General features: G+C 37.1%; 1 protein-coding gene across 2 annotated transcripts in view; it reads right to left on the minus strand.

Annotated features, from left to right (window-relative positions):
* Window positions 1-1451: 1451 nt before the first annotated feature.
* Window positions 1452-22623, minus strand: part of CLINT1 (clathrin interactor 1) — a 48457-nt gene continuing 27285 nt past the window's right edge. For both annotated transcript variants that reach the window (XM_027468599.3, XM_038186251.2), the window contains exons 5-12: window positions 21665-21829; window positions 17957-18131; window positions 14129-14363; window positions 13070-13151; window positions 8703-8780; window positions 4519-4814; window positions 3677-3881; window positions 1452-3196 (exon numbers count right to left, since the gene is read on the minus strand). In XM_027468599.3, the coding sequence (XP_027324400.1) occupies window positions 2835-3196; window positions 3677-3881; window positions 4519-4814; window positions 8703-8780; window positions 13070-13151; window positions 14129-14363; window positions 17957-18131; window positions 21665-21829 (1598 nt within the window). In that variant the 3' untranslated portion in view covers window positions 1452-2834. The remainder of the gene's footprint in view (window positions 3197-3676; window positions 3882-4518; window positions 4815-8702; window positions 8781-13069; window positions 13152-14128; window positions 14364-17956; window positions 18132-21664; window positions 21830-22623) is intronic.

Below are 22623 nucleotides of genomic sequence, written 5' to 3' on the forward strand. Positions count from 1 at the left end.
TGATGAATGGGTGATCTGTCACCATTCACGCAGTAGCTCATTTGTATTTTCACCTGAAAAGATAACATTAAGAATTGAAATTATTTTGCTCATACCTGAAATACTGAGAGAAACATTTTATAATATCCATCTTAATCACGCTCAATATTGTTTGCTGAACAATCACAATCCATTTGATATTTAGTTTTTGTCTAAGGACATAAACCATATCCTGCTAAGCTCTACTACCTATCTCTATGTCCTTTATTCTAACCGGGGGAGAACAGAGTGAAGCTCCCATGCAAAAGGCTCTCCTCACTGCAGGTACACATCGCATAGGGATGCACCTGATTTATTTTCTAAAGAGATATTTCTGCATTATCTTCTCTGATATTTATTTGGGTTTAAAGGGCTTCCTTCCCATCCACCTGAAGGCAATCAAGATGGATGAGGAACTTTTTTCACACTGCTTTGATGATTAGGATACTGACCCGTAAGAAGAACAACGAATGCTTAGGGCAGGGAATCAGTTCAGTACTACAGCTGGTCCCTAAGCCCATATTCCATTAACTAAGATATCTCTGACAGCCACAGAAATCCACTCTGAACTGACCAACTGTTTTCCACTGGAGTTATTCTAATCCCTGACAAATGTTTCATTATAATTAATTCCTTGATTAGAAGATAATCACTGGTTCCTCTGAAGAGAAGTGAGCAACCTAAACAGAGACAATTTCTAAACTCAAAGCCAACTGTTTAACCAGCTAAACTTAACTTAAAGGACAGTATAATGAATGGGCTCACCCAACTCACCTGAAAATCTGCTAAATACTATTCAAACATTGCACCCCTTAAGCAACACTAACTATAGGCTTAATTTTCCTTGCCACCCACCTACTCTCCAGAACTAGCTTTCTTCCCACCACAGTTTTGCATATATCAAACCAGTTTGAATCTTCCCATCTGTTAGAATGAGAGGTTTTGAAGATGGTTCTTCCAGAGAAGTTTAAAGGTTTCAGCACAGGAACCAGAGCGATCTCTCCTACTCAGCCGTTAAAGCCTGCCTTGATTACTTTGATGTAACAACACTTGAAAGCTCCTATTCTTTGAAACTAATTTAAACACATTGAATTGTTGAAAGATTAAAAACCGCAGTCAGCTAATTACACTCACTCTCATCTCTTATTCAGCAAATGAATCACTTTTCATTACCACTTAGCTGAAGTACATGAATTTCTGCCTAATTAGAAATGTTGTAGATGGAGCATTAGCAAGGCTGGAGCGGGTCAGGATATCTTGCCTGCTTCATTTTTAATTCCTAACAGTAGAGCCAGATAGGAAAGGCTTCAGATAAGAAGTCATTAAACAATTTTAAATTATTTATAAAAATTACTTTGCCCAAATTATAATTATTTTTTTTCCCAAATGCTCTCATAAACGTCAAATGGAATGAAAGGCAAAGCAGCCCAACATTGATTTTAATGAACATTTTAATGTTATGTATAACAGAACATTATGAATACAATGAAAACAAAGTTTTATCAATTTAATAATAAAAAAATCCAACATAAGAAAAGGGAGGCAATAAATTTCATACCTACAGTATAGTGCTTATTCTTACCAATATTCCCAATTTGTGAATATAACGATGTCTTTGTATTCCAGATTCTAGAATCATGATTCATGTGAACTTAGATGCAGAATTACAGAAGGAAAAACAAAACCCCCCCAAAATCTTAATTCATTCTTTTGTTTTCAGTAAGTCAGTAAAATCTTTGACTGCTACAGGTTTCCTTTATTAATATATATATTTTACTCCTCTATTGGATTCCACAGCTGCTAAATGCCATATTTACACAAAAGAATCACCAAGGGTTGTATGAAAGCTAAGATTCAATGCTGTTGGATTAGGTCGGGTTATAGATTTACATAACACGGTGTCATCTGCCTTGTTATTTTTGTAAAGACGCAAAAAAATAAACATTTTTGCTTTCAGACTGCTGCTGACACTGTAAACCAGTGGCTCCATAGGGATAATGGTGGTAAAAAGGATGCTAACTGCCACTGTAAAAACCGCAAGAAAGTGCATTTTCTGGAGTTTTGTAAAAGGAAACCTTCCAGCAGTCTCAGATAAATCTTCTCCCAGACCTGCACTGGATATCAGTTATAACAGAGGCAAGTAAAGCCCCAAAAATCTATTGGTCACCAAATTGCTGAGAGACGATGTTTACCATAAAAATTTGGGTAATATAGCAGTGCGACTGGAACATTAGCAAAAGTATATATACATTCCAGGTCCCTTTGAATTAGCCATAATCACATATGTAAGCCATTTTTTGGACAAAAATATATATTCTTATAAAAAACTGATTATAGTACTTGAGTGACTTCAATTGTGGACTCAGAGTGGTAGTAAAAGGAATGATCCAATTATGACAAAGCGATCAGGGAGAGGGGGAAAAGAAAGACAAGCTCTTCAAGAAAAAAGAAAAGTATAAAATTAGATTCAAACATTTTTACCCAACCCCCATTCCAGTCTTCCATCAAGTCCCAAAGTTAAAATTGGTTCTTCTACCTAGGAAAGGCTTTGATGGTCTCAATACAAATTATTTTGCAAAATCATCTAATACATTCCTTAGAAGAACCTTTCATCTCTCCAGAATTTGAACACTAGTTATTTCAACATTTAGAAAATAGCTTTTGGTTCTTTATGTAGATACTTTAACTGATAAAGAAAAAAAAAAAAAAGTAGTATTGATCAGTGTTTTCCATCCCTTCCCCAGCTATATTTGTGCAGCTAAAAATCCTTCATTCAGTCTGCCCATTTATTTTTAATTTATTTATTTTTACAATCTTTATTTGCTAAAATTGGCAAAATTTGCAAAGGCATCTTGCTTGGGTTGAACAGTCCCAGTAGTCATAGAGGTCATAGAGATATTGGGTACTCCCATTCCTATTGTGCCCGTCAAACCCATTCCTGTAGCTGGCAATCCCATGTTCATGTTTATTCCCATCATTCCCTGGTTCATCATAGGCGTGGGTCCCATGGAGGTCATCCCCATCGTACCTGACATCACACTCTGCATTCCAATCCCCATAGGAACAGACCCTCCCATCAGTGGGCTTGTCTGGGGTCGTACAGGCATCATGTTAGGTTGAGGATTGAGGTTCACAGCTGCAAAGTTTTGAGTCATGACATTCATAGGTTGTTGCATATCTGCAAAAGGAGAAAAAGGATGCAAAAATAGTAAATCAGATTCTGTTTGACGGTCCTATTTATTTTAAGTAACTTATGCAATCACTGCTGTGAATATGATATGATGGCCCAAAATGTAGCTATTTCATTTGTTTCTATGTGAGGACTCAGAAAACATTTAAAAACAAATTTTAAATAGCATTTGATAGCAACACATGCTACTACGCATATTCTAGAGAACTTCCAGAAATAAGGACGCCTGAAATCAAGATATGCCAACAGTGTAAACTCTACAGTAAAGACAAGCAGTTACCAGCCTCCTAGCTTGTCAGGCTCTGTTTAGAAAATACCATTTTTGTGTCAGAAGCATCACAGTAGTTTAAGAAACAATTATGACAACGTAGGAAAATAATTAGCAGAATACTCCATCTCAAGGACAGCTTACTAAATCCCTAGAGAGCTCAGTGTGCAAAGCAAAACAGTGCATCAACAATAACTCACTTTGTTGCTGCATCATGGTATTAAGTGATGGCTGCTGGGGTTTGGAAGGCTGCATCCCAGGTACTAAATTGTCCAAACTGATATTTACACTGGGATCTGACCAAGTTGAAGGTAGAGTTTTGCTTGCGTTCTTCTGGACCATCTCTGTGCTTGCATTATAAAGAGGATTAGGCTTCGGCATCAAAGTGTTCACGCTCTGCAGGGGCTAGAAAAGGAGGAATTGTTGGGATACACTGAAACAATTTACTAATAGGCTTCAGGACTAAACAACAAGTATTTATTTTTCCACAGAAGACAAGGAGACACTGAAATTGCTTTGTTTTTAGATGTGAACTTCAGCTCTTCCAAAGCAGTGCTGCCATTTGCTCTTACACCATTAGAGTGGGTTAAAATAGTATCAAGATCCCCTAACCCCTATGACATTGACATTGATCATCTGGAGTCAAGTGCTCAACTCAGACATACTGATGTTTAACTCCTAATACCAAATCAGCCTGCTATGGTTTCCAAAAAATCTGTGACTCTCCACGTAAGCAGTCAACTCTGGATTTTGAGACAACTGGCTAGTCCTCACTTCCATCCCTTTCAGACTGGAAACCTGTAACATTCACTGGATGATGGCTTTCGGCTTTAAAGTTTAAAACATCAACCTTCTTCCTCAGAAAAACAGCAACACTTAATACAGCAATGTATCAGAGAGGACTGGCACATAAAAAGAGGCTTTTCAAGAACTTTTCTAGAATTTCTATTATATTTTCTTTTCAGGAGACCCCTCTATCATTTTCAGACAAAACATTAAGGAGAAAGCAAAAGATTAGGAAATTGTACAAACAGCTGCATACCTGTGACCTCGACATGGGTAAACCAATGCCTACGGCATTGGAGCTCATCATAGAGAAATTCATACTTTGCGAAGAGGTCATAGTTGTCTGAGAGGGGCCCATCAAATCAAAAAGATCTGCAGAATTTGAAGCAGTTGGAGCCTGGCCAGAAGCTGGCTGCGAGCTACTGAAGAGCTCTATAGCTGGCTGCTGTGCCACGTTGCTGAAGAGCTCTCCAGATGAAGCACTAGGACAAGGAGAAGCTTGGTTGAAGGCACTCCAGTCACCAAAGTCTCCATTTCCACTTGTTGCTGTACCTGAAGGGAACATTGCAAGAGAAGACAGAATAAAAGGTAGAAGGCTTAGAGAAAGGCACTAAACAAGTCCCATATTCCATGAACTGAAACAAATGAGAGCTGATCTGTGTCTGTCCAGATTAACATCTGCAGGTAGAACCTCCATCTGGACATCATTCCCTCTCATGAATATTCCAATAATTTTAACAAGGTAGCAAAGGAAATATGAAAACACCCATATACAGAAAGAAGGACATTTGATAACGTGTCACCTGTAGATACGAAACAAGTAGGGACAGGTTTTCTTTAGACAAAATTTGAAAGAAAGATAACTTCAGAGGAGAGTGTAGGCAACAGGCAAAACCAAACCTAGAACTTGATGAAATTTATCACCTTCTTAGCTCGGAGCCCTGGTATTTGCTGAGAGAGCCGCTGTCAGGAACGAGCCACTTGATGAAGCAAATTCCATTATGATAAAAACACAAAACCAATTGTTTCAGAGTTCATTATATAAAATCAGTAACTCTTCATGTAAAAAAACGTTAAAGGGAATAAAAGCTTTGAAAGCAAGTTACCAGGGAATTCTTATTTGAGGTGATAGTCCCATCCCATGAAGTGTTCATGCAAAACACATCAAGTTTTCAAGGTGTCCCTTGATTTAAAGAAGAAATTGAATTCAATTTTGGATCTAATACATCTCTCAGCAGAAGTTTTGTTGAACTCATAGGTCATCACTACTCTGTTTCATTTCAGTATGTCAGGGTTTTTGCAAACAAGTGTTTTAATAAAAAAGACAGCAATTCAGAGTAAGATGCAGAGAGATATGAAGTGTCTAACAGTATAAGTTGTTTATACACAATCACACAGGTTCTGATTTCAGGATCACACACGTCCATAGACACAAACCAGCGAACTGAGAATATTTCATAACCTTTGAGTCAAATGGGAGTAGATGTTATCTCCCTTAAAAATGCTTTTTTAAATTAAAAAGAAAAGAATTACTTCAGAGCAGCGATAGGGGAATAAGAGATTAAAACAGCATCCACAGGAGATGCTAAAAATAAAGCAATGCCATTTAAGCTGCTCTCATTCCTACATCATGAATCTTGTTCCAAGTTTGGGCCATCGTACAGGTCAGCTTTTTGATTATGTCACTGATATTCTTGTGGTACTTGAGCTAAGTCACAAGCAATGTCATTGCCATGTGAAGTGAACTTCGAGTTCTAATGAACAGTAAATCATCCTCTGAATTTCTTTAGATGAGCTAATAAAAATTTGAGCACGTAAAGCTGGAGTAGATGAATCTAGTGTCAGCTTCCACTGCCTAACCTAAACAATGCCCAGCTCTATAATGGCCACCCAAAGCAATTTTCTGCAACTGCGCTCTACCTACTCAAAACATAACAGCAATAAATTACATGCAATGTGAAAGGCCATCAATGTTTAGCCCTTAATCATCTTTATCTTCATCAATACATTAGAATTTAAAAATAGTAGGAGAGTGAAACCGTTCACAAAATCTAAGTATTGCCAACAATATCATTGCACAAGTGGACTCATATTCATTAGCTTAGGGCCATGCTAGAACATTTGCTTTGATCTCCCTCACAAACATGGGCTATATTAGAATATTTCAATTAGTATTGCATATTAAAAATTAAAACCTACTTTAAATATTCCTCCTAGAAGAAGCACACTCAGCATTTACTTATCTACGTTCAGACCTGTGCACTGAGCACCAATAATGGAAGTGGGGATAAAACGTATATGGCTTTGCCCCTTCAGTAGAACTTCAAAGATGATTAATCAAGAAGGAAAAGATTTCTACAGGGGCTTACGCTGTTCAGGAATGATTAATCATTTTACAGGACTCCTTGTCCCTTGCATAATGGTGATTGGAATAGATTAATCATGTTAATGCAGATAAAGGATTGTATCAATTTAGGCTGTATTAACACACAAATTATTTGCATAGTAGGCGGCTTTGTGTTTGCAAAACAACTTGGTTTTGAGTGAGAAAGCCTGTGAAAAAATTATAGCAGTTCTTTCCTGATAAGTAAATTAAAGGTATATTATTAATACATGTCCAGTACATTTTCTTAACATAGCATGTAAAAAAAATGACGAACTATAAACATGCTGACTAAAAGCTGTCTCTCAGGTAGATCTGCTGATCTTTCCACATTCTAGATGTATTCCTGCATTCTCACTGAGATCACCCCACTACAAAACACCAACACTGTCCAAGTTAACTTCACAAAAAATAGCCAGCTTCCTTTCCTCTGTGTTCATTTGCAGCACTCTTCTGCCTGGGTAGCACTGGAAGCTCCAAAAACACTTGATCAAAAAGAAGTTGATTGCTTTAGGTGGCTTTTTAGCATTTATTTTTTCCAGTCCAGCTTTAAGAGAAATTCTGTGCGTGTTGTTTTTCAAACAGTGGCTGTGTGTACCTAGTAACTTGTCTGTTTGCATGCAAAATGACTGCACCAAGCCAGCTGCCTGGGCACAGGAAAACTCTGAAGTGCAGGCCATAGAGCCAGGCAAGGGCAAAACTGAGTGCTGTCCTAGTGAGCGTTACTAAAAACCTTGCTCTTCTGATTGGTAGGGACTTGTTCACCTTAGACTTCAGCAAGATCCACACTTTTTTTTTTTATAGGTTTCTCTTAAAAGGGAAATGAAAATAAATTGTTACTTAGCCAAGATAAAAGTGTTAGTCAGCTTCATCCCACAAATGCATATAGGCATCAGTCAATGACATTACATGGTGTGTACGGGGCACCTTGACAGAACTCCCCTCCAATGTACTAGGTTTTCCAGTAGTAACCAAGACACCATTGGAGACTGAAAATAGCTTGTTGCAGCCTTCCCTCATTATGCAATCTGACAAGGCCAACATAATTAAGTTTGTAATTGTTTAGAGATGCACACTTTTTTTTTTTTAATCTTAGGAGACAGATGGGAGCTGAGGGTATCCCATTTTTCTAGCACAAGTGAGCTCCTATTTTCCATTGAATGCGATTGTCTTTTGTTTTTGTTCAACTTACCCATTTAATTTACTGTTCTGCCTGTCTTGAAAGTTCTTAAGACCAATCTGAACTCTGTATGTATTTAGAAACTATAAAAAACAGTGTAAGACCCTTCTGTGTACTTCTCAGTTCACAGTCAGCATTACCACAATCGAGCAAAGCAGACTATCAAGCACCTCATCCAAGTCCTTGCCCCCCCGCCATGAGCAGCTAGTAGGTTCTTTCCTTAATTACCTACCTGTATCTGAAAAGCTTGCAAACTGTTAGTTGAAGTATTAGAAAAATGACTGCTTTTTATTGCAAATAGTTGAATAATCTCACACAAAGCACTGGGAAGACTATGATGATTAATAATCTGAATAGTCCTATGACTACAGCCAATTTTCCAGTCGTTTTGGAAACACAGATACTGTCATATCGAAGCATTCATCACTGTAGAATGCCAGTTAGGACAGCTCTGCCTACTATTACAGAAGTGGGGTGTGCTGGGCTCTATGATGTTTAGTGAGCACTCTTCAGCCAGCATTTAGACCCACACTTGTTTGTTTCAGGTTTTACTTAGTCACATTTTGTTTCAGTTAGAGCAAAACTCCAAATCTAATTTTGCAACTAAGTTTTATTATGTGCTTTTAAGTAAACAAGGATGTATTTGGAACCCCTAACACATTTTTCTGAAATAGAGTTGATAAAGAGTTTTAGGCCCATGAGACAAGTGCTTAGTGCTGTGCTAGACAACAGATCTCTTCCTTACTCAACATCAATGCTTGTGTCCAGTTAAACAGAGTTTGCCTTGGAAAGAGAAATGACATTCAATAACGGCACGTGGCATCTCTTCCCCTCTCTCTGACCTTAAACAGCATTTTAATCTGTAAATTAATCCTACCTTGCGATGATGGGAAACTTGCTGTAGCAGCAGCTGAACTAAAATCAGCAAATCCTCCAAATGGGTCAGTTGATCCACCTAGAGACAGAAGGAAGCCAAATGCCGTTAAAGGCCTCTACAAAGAACCATTGCAATAAATGCATGCAGAATTTATGAAGAAAAGCTGTCCTGTATTTAGCAGGATGGATTTATTGATTCTGCTCCATAAGTCCACAATGGTTTTCCTGTTCTTCACCATACTATATTTATACAAGCCTGAGCAACAATAAACTGGATTATTTCCAACTACACTGCAGATTTTGCAGTTTTGTTTTCTTAAGATCCGAGTTCTTGATATCTCTAAAAATAAATTTAAAAAGAATAAAAAGGTTAGAAAGGGTTCTCCTAACAAGGGATGCTGCTAGTCTGACAGTTTGTGAAAATAAAACTTTGGAAGTTTTTTTTTATATAAAAGCCAAACATTCTCATCGTAAGAAGAGTTAATTTATTATGCTTACTATGAAAAATTAAATATCATCTTATATTTATTTTTTATGTTACTTAAAGCATGAATGATTTTACAGTAATCTTGAATTGGAATCTCAAGGACGTGGCTTGTGTTTGTGATTGCCTTTTTTATTTTTTTAAGATCTTTGCATCCTTTCTACAGCATGAACATTAAGTTTTCCTACCAGACATCTGTACACAGCAAATAAATTAACAATTTTTGAACGTAGCATGTTTTTTCACAAAAAAAACACAGCCAATATATAGAAACAGAAGATTTAAGAATCATATACTAGAAAGCTTTTTTCCTTTAAATACATGAGAAATATTTTACAACAAATCTGTCAATTATCCTCACTATTGCTTTTAACTAGCTACTCCACAGACCCGAGAAAGCTAAAAAATTGACCTTATTTGTTTGTCCTCAAAGATTTCACCTCCAAACAGTCCTACCCTTAGAAGAAGCTGCAGCAATTCAATTATTTTGCTTTTAGTGTTATGCGTACATTATATAGGTTACATCACAGCTGCTTAGCCTGCAGTGCTTAGAAACTAGCCAGGTGGGACTGGAACATCTGTGCTGCACTCAAACACCACCAGGGACAGCTTCCAACATCTGGTGCCATTTCTGAATTGTCTTATCGCTGCAAGACATTCTGCCCCATCTGCTACTCTCAACTGGGTTAATTAAACTAGAACCATCTCCTTTTTAATAAATGGCTAGCGGTAATAAAAGGAACCATTCACTTTCTAATACATGCATACTTGTATTTCTTTTTAATGTTATTTTACTGTAGACATTGCTAGGAAGGCGACTGTTCTTCCAAGGGGAAGTATCTCTTCCTGCAGCATATGGTATAGAACAAGAGAAGGGAATGCAAGGACAGTCTCTTTAAATTTTCAGAAATACAGCGCTACTAAAACCATCTCACCACCTTTTCAAAAGGGAGAAGATTCCAAAGTTAAGAAATTTCTTCAACACAAGTTCTGAAGTGATGTAATAAGCACCTTTCATACGTTAATACAGAAGTTTTATACTGAATGCAAATTATGAATGAAAAGGGGAGGATAAGCCAGTGAAATATCAAGCTAAAAATGTGCTCTGATGAACACACGGCTTTGTCTACTGCAATGAATGTTTTCAAGTAATTTTTCCATCACATGTTCTGAACTCTGAGATGGACACAGTAATGGTTTGAAGGTTTATGAGCAGAGATACCACAATCAAATTTTATCGGACCACATCTTAAAGCAGAAACAAGCTCTCATGCTACACTTACTATCCCCTTGGTTGTTTGTCAAAACATCTAGTGATTAATTTCATTTTAAAAACAAGTAGGTTCAAACCCAAAATAACACCTTAACATTCTCAGCCAAGTCAATTTTTTCTCCACCTCTATTGCATGTTTTCAAATGAAACTGACTTCCAGAGGAAGATAGAAAAGCTTAAGCTGAATGCATCAACTCGGGACAAAAAAAAAGGTATCACCGGCTAAGATTAAAGAACCTAGTCTCCAGTAACACCAAAAAATTACTTCCAGCAGGTCTATTCACACATTCTACAACTCCTCAGATTCCTCCTTCATGACATCTCCCCTTATGTACAAATTGTGTTCCTTCAGTAACCTGTAAACCCCCAAGCTTCACCAACTTTCTTCCACATCTCTGCACCTAAAAATACAAAGATAAGCAAATTCTGAGTTCCCTGAATTCACATGACTTCCCTGCCAACTCCTTCACAGGACAGATCAAAGGCTGTGTGTGACCCTTTCCCTGTGTCTTGCTTGACACTGGGAATGTTCCCACACCCTGTGCTGCAAGGAACAGTGGTCATAACAAGTGACCTGCACGTGAAGGACAGTGCTAATCTTCTCAACATGAGCTATCCTCAAAGATTCCCATGCGAGATCTGTCACTATAAATGAACCCTTTCCATCTGCCTTCCCAGGTCAGAAGAGAGGTTATTTAGCAGGGCCAGCTGGTAATACGCCTCTTCTCAACACCATTTCTAAATGCTGCTTTGGGAAAAAAAAAAAGAAAAAAAAATCAAAAAGGCAAAAGAAGGGCTTGCTACGGAGAACCAAACTGATGAAAGATTCAAATATGCTGTAACGTCAAAGCACTTTACCTCTGGCTTGAAACACAGAGAGGCTCAATTTGAACTGAAAAATGTCTATTCTTAACATAACTTGTATATACACATATAAGGATACAGACTTATGTATATAAACAGTAAAACCAAAAGGGCTCCCATCTCTTTTTATAATAAAGAGAACAAAGGCTTTAAAATCTGGGTATTGAAGTTTCAAGTATTGATGAGGGGTAGCGGTTGCGATCCTGGATCTTAAAATTCCACCAAATTGTAGTAAATCCTAAGTACATAAACACCTCTGTATATAAAGTTAACTAAATAAAACAAAATACATTGCTCCTTAAATTTGTAGCTTTTGCGCAGAAAAGAAGCATGAATAGTATTTCTAAACCGTCAGGAATTATTATAAAATATTTTTAATATTTTTGTGATGTCAATTTTATATTGCATAAATATAAACTTGTATTTATATAAAATCAGAACACCATTTTGTACACTTATTTTTGGGAAAGTAAATAGTTTCAAAACTACAAGAAATAGAAAAGATTAAGACAGATCTCCGAGGGTGAGATTACCCAGAAATTGCAGTGACTATTTCCCTCCCCTCTAACAGAATTTTGATGCATTTTATATTCTACTACATTCCTGCAGAGGTATCATTTTGGTATCCTAGCGCTGAAAGGAATTGTTGCATATGATGCCGCCCATAATGTTGAATTTACTCAGAAAAAAAATATTTTATTATAAGATGATCTAGTGTGGCATAGTACATGGATACCCATTAAATTTTAAATAGAATTAAGTAAAAAGTAGTATTTATACATGTGTAAATGCAGCCACCTTGCCATATGGGACCCCAAGCCACTAGACTCCCACTTTTTAGAACAAAGTCTCACAAAATTTTACAGCTTCTTTAAAATGAAGGTGGAGCTGACTATCTGTGGTGCACAAGACATACATACACAAACTTCCACAAATATATGACTATGATCCCATTTCTAATAACATAATTTGCTTCTTTACAATGGAGAAAAGTTATATGAAAGGTTTCTATATATATAAAAACATGTGAGCATTTAATTCTCTATTCAAAGTGATCTTTAAACAAAAATTATCTTCACTGTTTACTCTTCTAACTGTTAGGCCATAAATGTATGGAAGTCCCTTTTCTCTTCCATGCTAGTTGCAATCAAAACTTAGTATTAAAAGAACCTGAAAGCACAATAAAAACCTAAAACTTGGCAGACTTGTAATAAGCAAAATTACCAAACTCCCAAATCCCTGTTTCAATCCTGTATACAATGCACTGATATTTAGCACACTCTGAAAAAGAAACTGCAATTTGAGAGTGTAAGAGTAAGTCCCTATGAGCATTAACGGACTTAAATTCAACTGCACACTTAAGAGTCTGAAGGGACGTCTTTTACAATGAACAGGTTTACCTTTATGTAGCTATTTCATCCATTTCTAGCTGTCCAGACTTTGAATTGCACTTTGAGAAACGCTTAAATGTGAATTGATTGCACTTGCTTTTAGAGTTAATTATAATTAATTGCATTACAAACAGCTTCTGACTGGTCTGGTAGTTAATCTTTGTCCTGCTAACTTTATTAATCCCATGCAATAACATTTACAATACTTTGCTGCAAAAGGTTCTAGGCAGCTCTAAATTTTTGAGTATTACTTTATCAGCTTATCTATTCCACTTTATCTGTGGAACATCATACAAGTTTATCATCAAAACTGGTGCATCAGAATATACATTAAGACAACAAAAAAATGCACTAACCTGTTGAGGCTGGCTGGCTCACTCCATCAAACAACAGATCAACCAGGTCATTAGATGACTTGCTGCCAGACGGTACAGAAGCCTGAAGAAGAAATCACACAGTTAATCTTTTGAACCCCCAATTCTTTTTAAACAAAAAAAAAATGGTTAGTGCATCCTTTAGAGGTTCTTGCCTTTTGAACTGCAAATTCATTTCTGTCATATGAAGAATCAAAAAACGGAACTGGACAGAACCATCATTTGTTCAAAAATAAGATATCTGCCTTTACAAAAACAGCAGCAGAATGAAATATTGACATTTGCAGAGCTCTTTTTACATCGACAGACATTAAAAAGCAAGTCAGAGGAAGAAGAGTTGCATTTTTTCTGTTTCACAATGATTAACAATCAATCACTCCTCATAAAGAGTGAGGAAATTAAAAGTAGAACAAAATATTCCATGTGACCAAGGGTTCCCTTAAGCTCTGCTATGTTACCTATACAGATGCACGAGGAAAACCAGGGCCCTGTTTGATAAACGTAAGCATAACATAGCAGAACTTCCTGTGAAAGCTACTGAGTCTGAGCTGACATTAAGACATGCTGAGCAGACAGCTCAAGTTCACGCCAGTTCAGAAAACAAGGCAACTGTGCTCACACAAGCAATTTGGTATGACCTTGTGAAAATGTTAGTTGTACTACCTACAGTAACTTAGAGAAGAACCTAAAAGGTATGTAATTTTAAAATACTGCATGAGATACACAGTTCAAAGTGCAGCTGTTTGCGATGTTGTTGGTTGATTTTGAAACAGACTAAAAATCAAAACAAAGTCATTTAAGATGAGTGCTTTGTAGAGATGAGAGGTTTGTCTCTGAAGCCAGTCTCTGAAACCTAGCTAAATTACAGATCAAATACTAAACAGCTGGTTTCACCGCCTTTGAAAACCCCACGTGCCTATTTTTGATAGAACGGTTCCCTTGAACGCTATGTAACAAAAAATTCAATTTCTAAACTAAGTTGTCTCAGCGTTTAGAAGAACAGTTTCCAAAGTCATATTTTATTTCACTCTGTCATCTCACCTTTGCCGTAGGCTGTGCAGTATGAGACGCAACATTCTGTTCTGGACTTGCTTTATCCCCTGTATAATGCGCTGCCGCTCCCAGGTCAATGGTTTTTGAAGGATTTGCTGTACGTTTGTGTATGGTCGTGGTAGCCTGTGTAATATGAATATGTTTGGTTGTCACAGTCTCCTCTTCATCTTTAAATTCAGCTTTGGGAGATTTACCTCTTCGTGATTTTTCCTCATCACTGTCACTAGAAAAATACAAGTGATAAAATATCATTCACAATGAATTTCCCTTAAGCAGACACTTGGCTTAAGCCACAAGAGTTCTGATTACTGCAATTCCTTGTAGTGATGGCTCATAATGAACAAAATAAAATGATACTTCCTACATTTGAGAAAGCTAATGTCTTATCCTTACATAACACATCTTAGAGCGTATAGCACTGCACCTAGAGTACATAAGAGAAGCAGATATTTTGCTAAATCTTAACTGCAAGTCCACAGCAGAGGTTAAGAGGAAATCACGGCTTAAATCCAGCACTCTTAATTACCTTCTGACAGGAACTCCCACACACATTATGTAACACCTCAGCAACAAAAAGTTTAGTTGGCAAGTCTGCTCATTACTTACCCCAACAGCCAGAAAGCAGCGCACAAGATACAGGTATTATCTTTCAGATTTCAAGAGCACCATTCCTATTTAAACTCATTTCCCCTTCCAGATAAATGGGATTTTATTTTCTTCAGAATGTTTATAGAAAAAATGTTCACAGAATTATGCACTAAAATGATACTATTCATTTTCCATAAAACACACATTTATTCTCAAAATGTAGAAGAATAAGAGCATCACCATTTCAGGTGAAAACTTTTTAGATGTCACTGCGCAATATCTGTTTAATCTGTTACGTTTTCTACTCTTACAATTCAGCCTTTCACAAGCAAACCAATTGCTCCTTCAATAAGTCATGTTGCTTGTAATCATCAGGATAAAATTTGTACACAACAGTGAAAATTGCTGTAGAGAAAGCTTAAATATATTGAAAAGTATTTTGAAATAGTAATTCCCTTAGCAACACAGCTGAAAGTAGAAGGTTTTTATATTTTAATAATGCATTAGAATACAAAAACTGCAAAATTTAAGAAAGGCTGTCCCTTTGTCAGTGGGAATATGACAGTAACTGCAATATACTCTGGAGGGTAGCCTTTGTTCTCTGTTAACAATAGTGTGCTTTTCAGAATACACTGGAGGCATCTTACTCCTCTATGCATACTTCCTTCTCACCACTGGGGATGGCTCTATTCATTATCATTAGCCAAGGTAAATGCTCAACGTTTTTAAAATATCTGCAGGCCAACCTAGTGACTACGGGAATTTGCTTGAACCAGCCTTATACAGACAAGTGAACTCAAACAGCATCTTCTAAGCTCCTACTTCCACTGCACTTCAACCTCAGCTTGCAACAGCAGGCTACTGCTGTTCCAGTTCTGGATTTCTGCACATATGCTATGTGCAAAATAAGTAAGATGGGACACTAACCTCATTTTTCAATTATGACATCAGGATTTAATAACAAGCCTCCAAACAAGGCTGATTTTCATGTTAGCACACAACATCTATACTCCTCCAAGGCTTTCAGAATTAATGTTGCCTTTGACATGTGTTGAACATATCTAAAATCAGGACATCACAACCAAGTCTATTGCAGCCTGCTGCAATGTAATTCTCATCATCACTGCAGAGTCTGCCTGGTCCACGCACACATTCTGTAGGTTGACAAGTGATTGATAACTAAAGTCTGATCAACGTAAGAATGGAAAGGGGTGAGTCTTTAGTGATCTTATTTTGTATCTGCTAAGACACACTAAGTGTCTAAAAGCTTCGGAGAAAAGAAGTTAAATATATATATATATGCCAGAATGCAGGCCAAACATTACAATACTCAGTTTTCTGTGACAACTTGTACCACTGAAAAACAGATCTCGTGAGACAGTTTTGAAGTGTTCCTTAACCTTCACATTAACAGCAATCAAACATTACAGATTAATGTTCCCTTGAAGTGTTTACCATGCTCAGAATAGTAAAATTACAGTGCTTTAACTGAAAATTGTAGAATTAACTCAAAAATAAAGCTTATAGCTTGCACTGTAGCAAGTAATTAAGAGTTACAAGCGAAGTGCATCGTTGCAACTTCCAGAAACCAAAGAAAAACACAGACTAGTTCACTCCAGTTAGCTACGTGAACAGCAATTTCACCAAAATCTTCTATAAACTCAAGCCAGCTATATCTCAAGTTAAGTTCTTAGTTACTTCAAACATTTTTTTCTTCCATGGAAACTGCCAGCTTACTGCCAGCTTTGCAAGTAGTCAGAAAGCCAGAAGTTGGGCCAAGTATTCCTAGTGCGTATATTGGAGGTAAAGGTTGTGCCATCTGAATTCCATTAACCATCTTGAAGATGTGCAAGTCAGATTCATATTTTGTGCTTCAAGACTTTTATTGGTTTTACAGTGCTAAAGAAAATGATTTATAAAGCTATTAAGCTAGAAACAACAGAACATAACAACAGCACATTTGCCAGATGAACGAGTATCACCACCCAGTCACCCTTCCTAGTGAAGAGACTGCAGAAAGGACTGTCTGAAACACTAGAAGGTGAAAGGCTTTATATCTCCACAAGTCATTCAGAAATAAAGCAAAAGTAGCAAGATTAAGAAGTTTACTGCACATTGTCTATGTGAACTGTGGCCAGTCAGCTGTACAGGCATTATGGCACATTTCAAAGGTAAGGACAGGAAAGTACACTGTGATACATCACGGTTAAGTGTGAAATTGTGTACTTCGGATCCCTTCTTCTTTGTAGTCTGTTGATAGTGAATTCTAAGAGGGAACCCAGATGCATGAAAAGAATACCAGTTTCAATATTTATTAATGTCCTGGTAAGAAGGCCATACCTTCTTCTTCTTGGAAATGCTACCATTGTAATTATTTTTATTTTCCTATAAAATTGCTCAAGTTTTGTAACATATACATATGTATGTCTGCGTATATAAATACACACAAATTTGAACGTATTCCTGTTAAAAATACCTCTAAATTCTCCTTGCAAATTTAAATTAAAATGTTTCCCAAAGGGGATTATTTCAATATGCTTAAACACTTCCTCTGCAGCGCTTTCAGACTCTTAAGCTCGAATTTGAACTCCAGATAATAAAATTCAGTGCACCTGTTGAAGAGTAATGCTTTTAAAGCTCTTTCTGCAGGCAAAGCAGGGTAGGTTTTCCTTCTTACTTTAAAATGTTTAGAGGCCACATGTAAAATACAAGTTTCTTAAGAAGGTTCAAATTTTTTTAAATTTATTTTTTAAATGTTTTTCAAGTAAGTCACCTGCAGTCTGTTCTTCCTGAGATGGCTAAGGGAAGATGCATGATGTCAAAACAGATCTAAGCAAATTACTATTATTATCATCATCTCCTCCTTTAGCACTTCAGCATTCAGAGTAACTGTAACATTAAACGACAGCTTCAGGTATACTGACTCAAGGAAGACCACTGAAATGCTGAGACAAGCAAAAGATTAAGAAACTTCAGCCAAATTCCCTGCTTCGCCAGCAGGCATCTAAGCTAGGGGCTATAATGGAAGGCAGCCAACAGCAGTTAACTATCAACAGAGCTATGTGATTCCCAGAGGCCAGCAAGAGCTTCCTAAGAGAAGCAAGTATTGACCCCACACACGTTTCCACATGAAGAATGGCAGCAGATTGTAACTAATAATCAGCAGTGTCAAGGAGCTTTATAATAACAATTTCACAGAATAAATCCATGTTAAAATGACTCTAGTACCTGCACCTTTCTGGAGAGTCCTCTCTATCTTTCCTTCGGAACTTGCTGATGGTATCATCGATCGTGCTTCCAATTTTGTCGCTTAGCTCACCTAACTTATCACTGAATGGAAACGCAGGTTTTTTATCCCATTCTTCATCCCACTTTGACTTGGGCTCAGGATCATATCTTTCACCTGTGTAAGGCATTAAGATTAAAAAAAATACTAAAGGTAACAGCAAATAAATGCCCGTAGTGTTTTCTGAATCACTCTCAAGCCTCCCTCCCCTGCAAACATAAAGCTCACAGGTTTTCAAAGCAAACTGAAAGCTCCCATAGTGCTGAATCAACATTATTACAGCAAGGCACAGCATGTAATGCCAATCATTAAGTGGCAGGAACGCAGAATCAAAGACTTTTGTTTATGACAGCCACACAACTTTAATGCACAACACAGCACATCAGAATACTGATACTGATAACATCCCTTCCAACCCCTTCAATTCTGTGGTTCTGTGATACTGCTGGGTCCTGCCAGAGAGGCACAAGAAGTACAGTCAACCCTGGCTACAAATAAGCAGCTTTTCAGAAATGGGGCATGCCAGCTTTGTAACAGTTATTTAACACATGATATTTCATTCTAGGCTAACCTGTGTGTTTGGAGGTAAAACAAACATTTATACATTGAGACACACAAACAGATAAAAGCAGAGTACCAAAATATTGAAAGACAAGCATGAAATGCATGATAGCTTTACTCTTTCTTTTCCATGCTCAGTGTACAAATAAAAGCTTCTTTTAAAAGGAAGAAGCAGTAAAGGAACCCACCTTTTCAGCCACTGAGTACCCTGAACATCTTTACTCAACACTTACAGATATCATTTATTCTTCTTCTATTCCAGTAATCAAGACCTCCACACAGAGCTTGCAAACAGCTGACGGTTTTACTTAGAATCAGTACATTTGCTGTCCAATCAAATTTATTTTATTTTTTTTTTAAGACTAAAGCTTGAACTTAAACGTACTCAAACAACCCAAGTTTAATTTAAAAGAAAAGACAGCACTTAATTCTAACGGACTTAACTATCAGAACCACAGCACGCTTTAATAACTAGCGTTGGGATCTTACACTAGACCTTCAGCAGAGAATATAGGTATATAAAACAACCCAGTATAGCTCAGTTTCTAGACAACACTAAGACATGAGCATTTTTATATTTTGGACCATCACACCCACGCAACAAGGGTGTGGTTTTTTGTTGTTTGTTCTTACTATTGAAAAATGTAAAACACTAAAAGATTTTATTACTTAAGCTGGGTAAAACTGAACAGTAGACAGAAAGAAAGGTGAGAAAATTGATACTTCAAATTACATAAAAATTATTGCATCTCAGGTTATGTTCAAAATGTATTCAATTAAGCCATTTGAAATAAAAAGAAATGATGATTCCAGCACTACAAGGTGCAGAATTTGAGATATAATAGGGTCTATTTTCTTATCAAAGAGATAAATGCAGATCTCCAATGATATCTTGTTTAGATCCATAATAGACTGACAAACTTTTTCTACATTGAGCTCTTGTTAGAAATCAGCTGGATACTCAGTAGGTTCTCTGTCATTGGAGAAGGAGAAATAGTTAGAAATACACTACTGTTAAATTTTGCAGGAGAGTGAAATGGCCTTATTTCAGCTATGTCAGGTTCTCCAGCATTTTAATGGAGATTCCATTAAAAGGTTTTCTTGTGAGATATGAATTTTAAAAAACGGACTTAAAACTGAGAACTCTGTATTTTCATCAGGACAAAAAGAACTAAGGAGAACTGTGGAAATACAAGCATTTTCTATTTAAGTAACTATAATTTTTTAGCTTAGAAGTCTGACCTGGGAAAGAAAGTTTGTTTTGTGCTGCTGGGAAGATTTTTAAGAACTTCACTCAACAAATGAGGGGAAAATTAAAGATCCTTTACCACAAAAATGAAATATACAACAAAGGAAAGAGAGAGTCCTTTGAATTCAGAAACTTGAATGATAACTTAAGAACATATGGAGAAAAATCTACCCTGCACATGGGGATGGATCACGACTCTGTACAGAGTAAGTCAAAAGAAAAGCTCAGAGAAAGAACAGAGGGGCGCGTACTTAAAAGTACAGATGAAGTGACTCATAAGAATTTCCTAAAGAGAGAGAATCGGTAGAGTTCCAAGCAAGTAGGCAAAAACCTGTAACAATATAATAAAGACATATCCTACCATGGAGATGGAGATTTCTATCTACTCTGCATATGACGAAAAGGGAGAATAGAGGAACATGGGGAAGTAACCTGTCAAAGGCAGGAGAGAGTAAGCCTTTAATTTTCCAAGGCTCAAAGTGAAGAAGAGGGAAAAAAAAATGCACAGAACTGAAGAGTTGCAGGTGAAGTCTAAGTCATACACAGTTCCTACTCACATCTCATCCTAAAGCCTTCTCTCAAAGCAGTTACTGATTCTAGCAAACCAAAGCTTTGTGCCATTGAGACCTGGGGAAACATCTCTTATTAAGAGAACCCAAAGATCCACTTGGGCCAAAGAAAACACAAACATTTCAGGACTGATAGCTGGATCATGGATGACATACTGGGATACATCAACATAAAAGCAGGTTCAAATTCAGCTCCCTGCTACAAATAATTAAAAAGTGTTTGTAAGTATTTGTTTTAAAGGTAAGTTTAGAAATAACTTTCTGGTGTTAACTATGACCCCTTCACCAGCAGCTACAGTTCTCTAGGATTTAGGGGTGAGCACTATGCACCAAGTTTCCAGCCTGCACATAAGGTTTGCTGTACAACATCTAGCCATGAGCTTAGGAGGGCTATATAAAGTAAATTCAGTATTACCTCTGGGAACCCTCCTCTGAAAAACACATGGGACCTACACTGCTATTCAAAGGTTTTAAAAACACAAACCAAGATGGTGACAACTGCATTGATAAACTGCTGATATATAAGCTCTGCCACATATTTAAATACAGGCCTGACAGACATCAGAATCCATAATAATACACATAATAATAATAATGTGATAATCCACAGATACCTTTCAAATACTCAAACAGCATGACATGGGAAACCAAAAGGTCTAATGGGACATAGTATTTACATTGTTTCACCCAAACAGCATTACTGCCCCCAAAGCCCTAACCCAAATTAAACAGTGATTCTAAAGGAGGTTGGCAGGCATAGGTGGATCAATATTCTTGTGCTGTGGGAGGTGGAAAGATCACTTTTTTTTTTTTTTTAATTACAGAAAGACTAAGAAACCCTGACTTACAAGGGCACCTATTTATCTAGTTCTGCTACAGCAGCATGCATTTCTCAGTGAGGCTCTGCCTAAGGCTAAAAACAGAATAGCAAAGTTCTGGCTAAACCAGTGCATCAATGTCACTTGTGTTTTTAGTTAATTTACCTGAAAACCCACCCACATACTGAAAAGTCTGCCAAAGGAACAAAGATTTTTGAAGTACTTCATTTAGATATATATATGGGGGGGGGGGGGGGGGGGGGGAATACAGGCAATACAGGCTTTATTTGATACTATTATCAACACTGACAGTTAAAGAAATATAAAGAAGAAACATCCAAAGGAGCATCTTAGAAATTCGCTAGTAGTTATCTGGTTTTCTTCTGCATATCTAAGCTACATCGAGAGTCCAGGTAGTCAATTCTCGACCAACAAAGCCTAGTTAGTACTCACTGTATCTGAACCCTCCAACACTGTCTGAAGAGACACCGATGTATTTGTCTTTGTTCTTCTTTGCTTTCTTCCTTTCTTCCCGAAGTCGATCATCATCTTGAGCAAATTCAACCATTTCTTTAACCTTCTGGCGTATATTTATACCCTGGTCTTTCCCATTTTCATCTGTATAGATAATGCAGGATAAAGAGTATGAGGGGGGGCAGGAGCAAAAACAGGAGAAGAAAATAAATCAGAGGCAACTATATTGAGCATCACAAACTGGTAAGAAAACTTCAATTATGAGCAGAGCAACCAAAGTGAAAAACCTTACTGGTACCAAGGTCCACTGTTTCTGTTTTAAAGGGGTCAAATATTTTGCTTTAACACAAATTTTTACCCCTAGATAAATGACAGTTTTCAATGAATGGTATGATATTTAGAAAACATCTAACTGCTGTTGAAACATTGAAAAGCTTGAAGACTGAGATAGAGATTGTATCTTCCACTGAATATTTTAACCCTCCCGAACATAAGCCTTTTTGGTACAGCTTTTACAACTTTAATTGCATGAACTCACTCTTATTGCAAAACTGAATTTTTGAAAAAGTGCTTTCAGTTGGGATGTACTACAAGCTAAGCGTGCTCCTTTCCCAGCCTTTTTCACATTCAAAACACACACTGGCCTTGCTGCCTTTGCACTGTAAATATTATTTGGTGGGAGGAAAAAAAAACAGCTTCAAACAGATGTGTGTGTTTTGGAGCTCTAACCTTTTCTTCCCATATGATTAAAGCTATTCCTTTACGGACACCACAGGGGACCAGTCTCTAGTGCATATTTTAATATAAACCCGAACACTCATGTTGTGTTGGTTCTGTTGTTATTAGCCAGTCTTTTCTGCAAGTTCTTGTCTTCACTAATTAATACTCTAGGGTCCCACGTCTTGGATTCTGCACTCTTCACACAACTGGCAACAGTC

The sequence above is a fragment of the Anas platyrhynchos genome, chromosome 14 (assembly GCF_047663525.1).
Source record: "Anas platyrhynchos isolate ZD024472 breed Pekin duck chromosome 14, IASCAAS_PekinDuck_T2T, whole genome shotgun sequence".
NCBI classification, from domain to species: domain Eukaryota; kingdom Metazoa; phylum Chordata; class Aves; order Anseriformes; family Anatidae; genus Anas; species Anas platyrhynchos.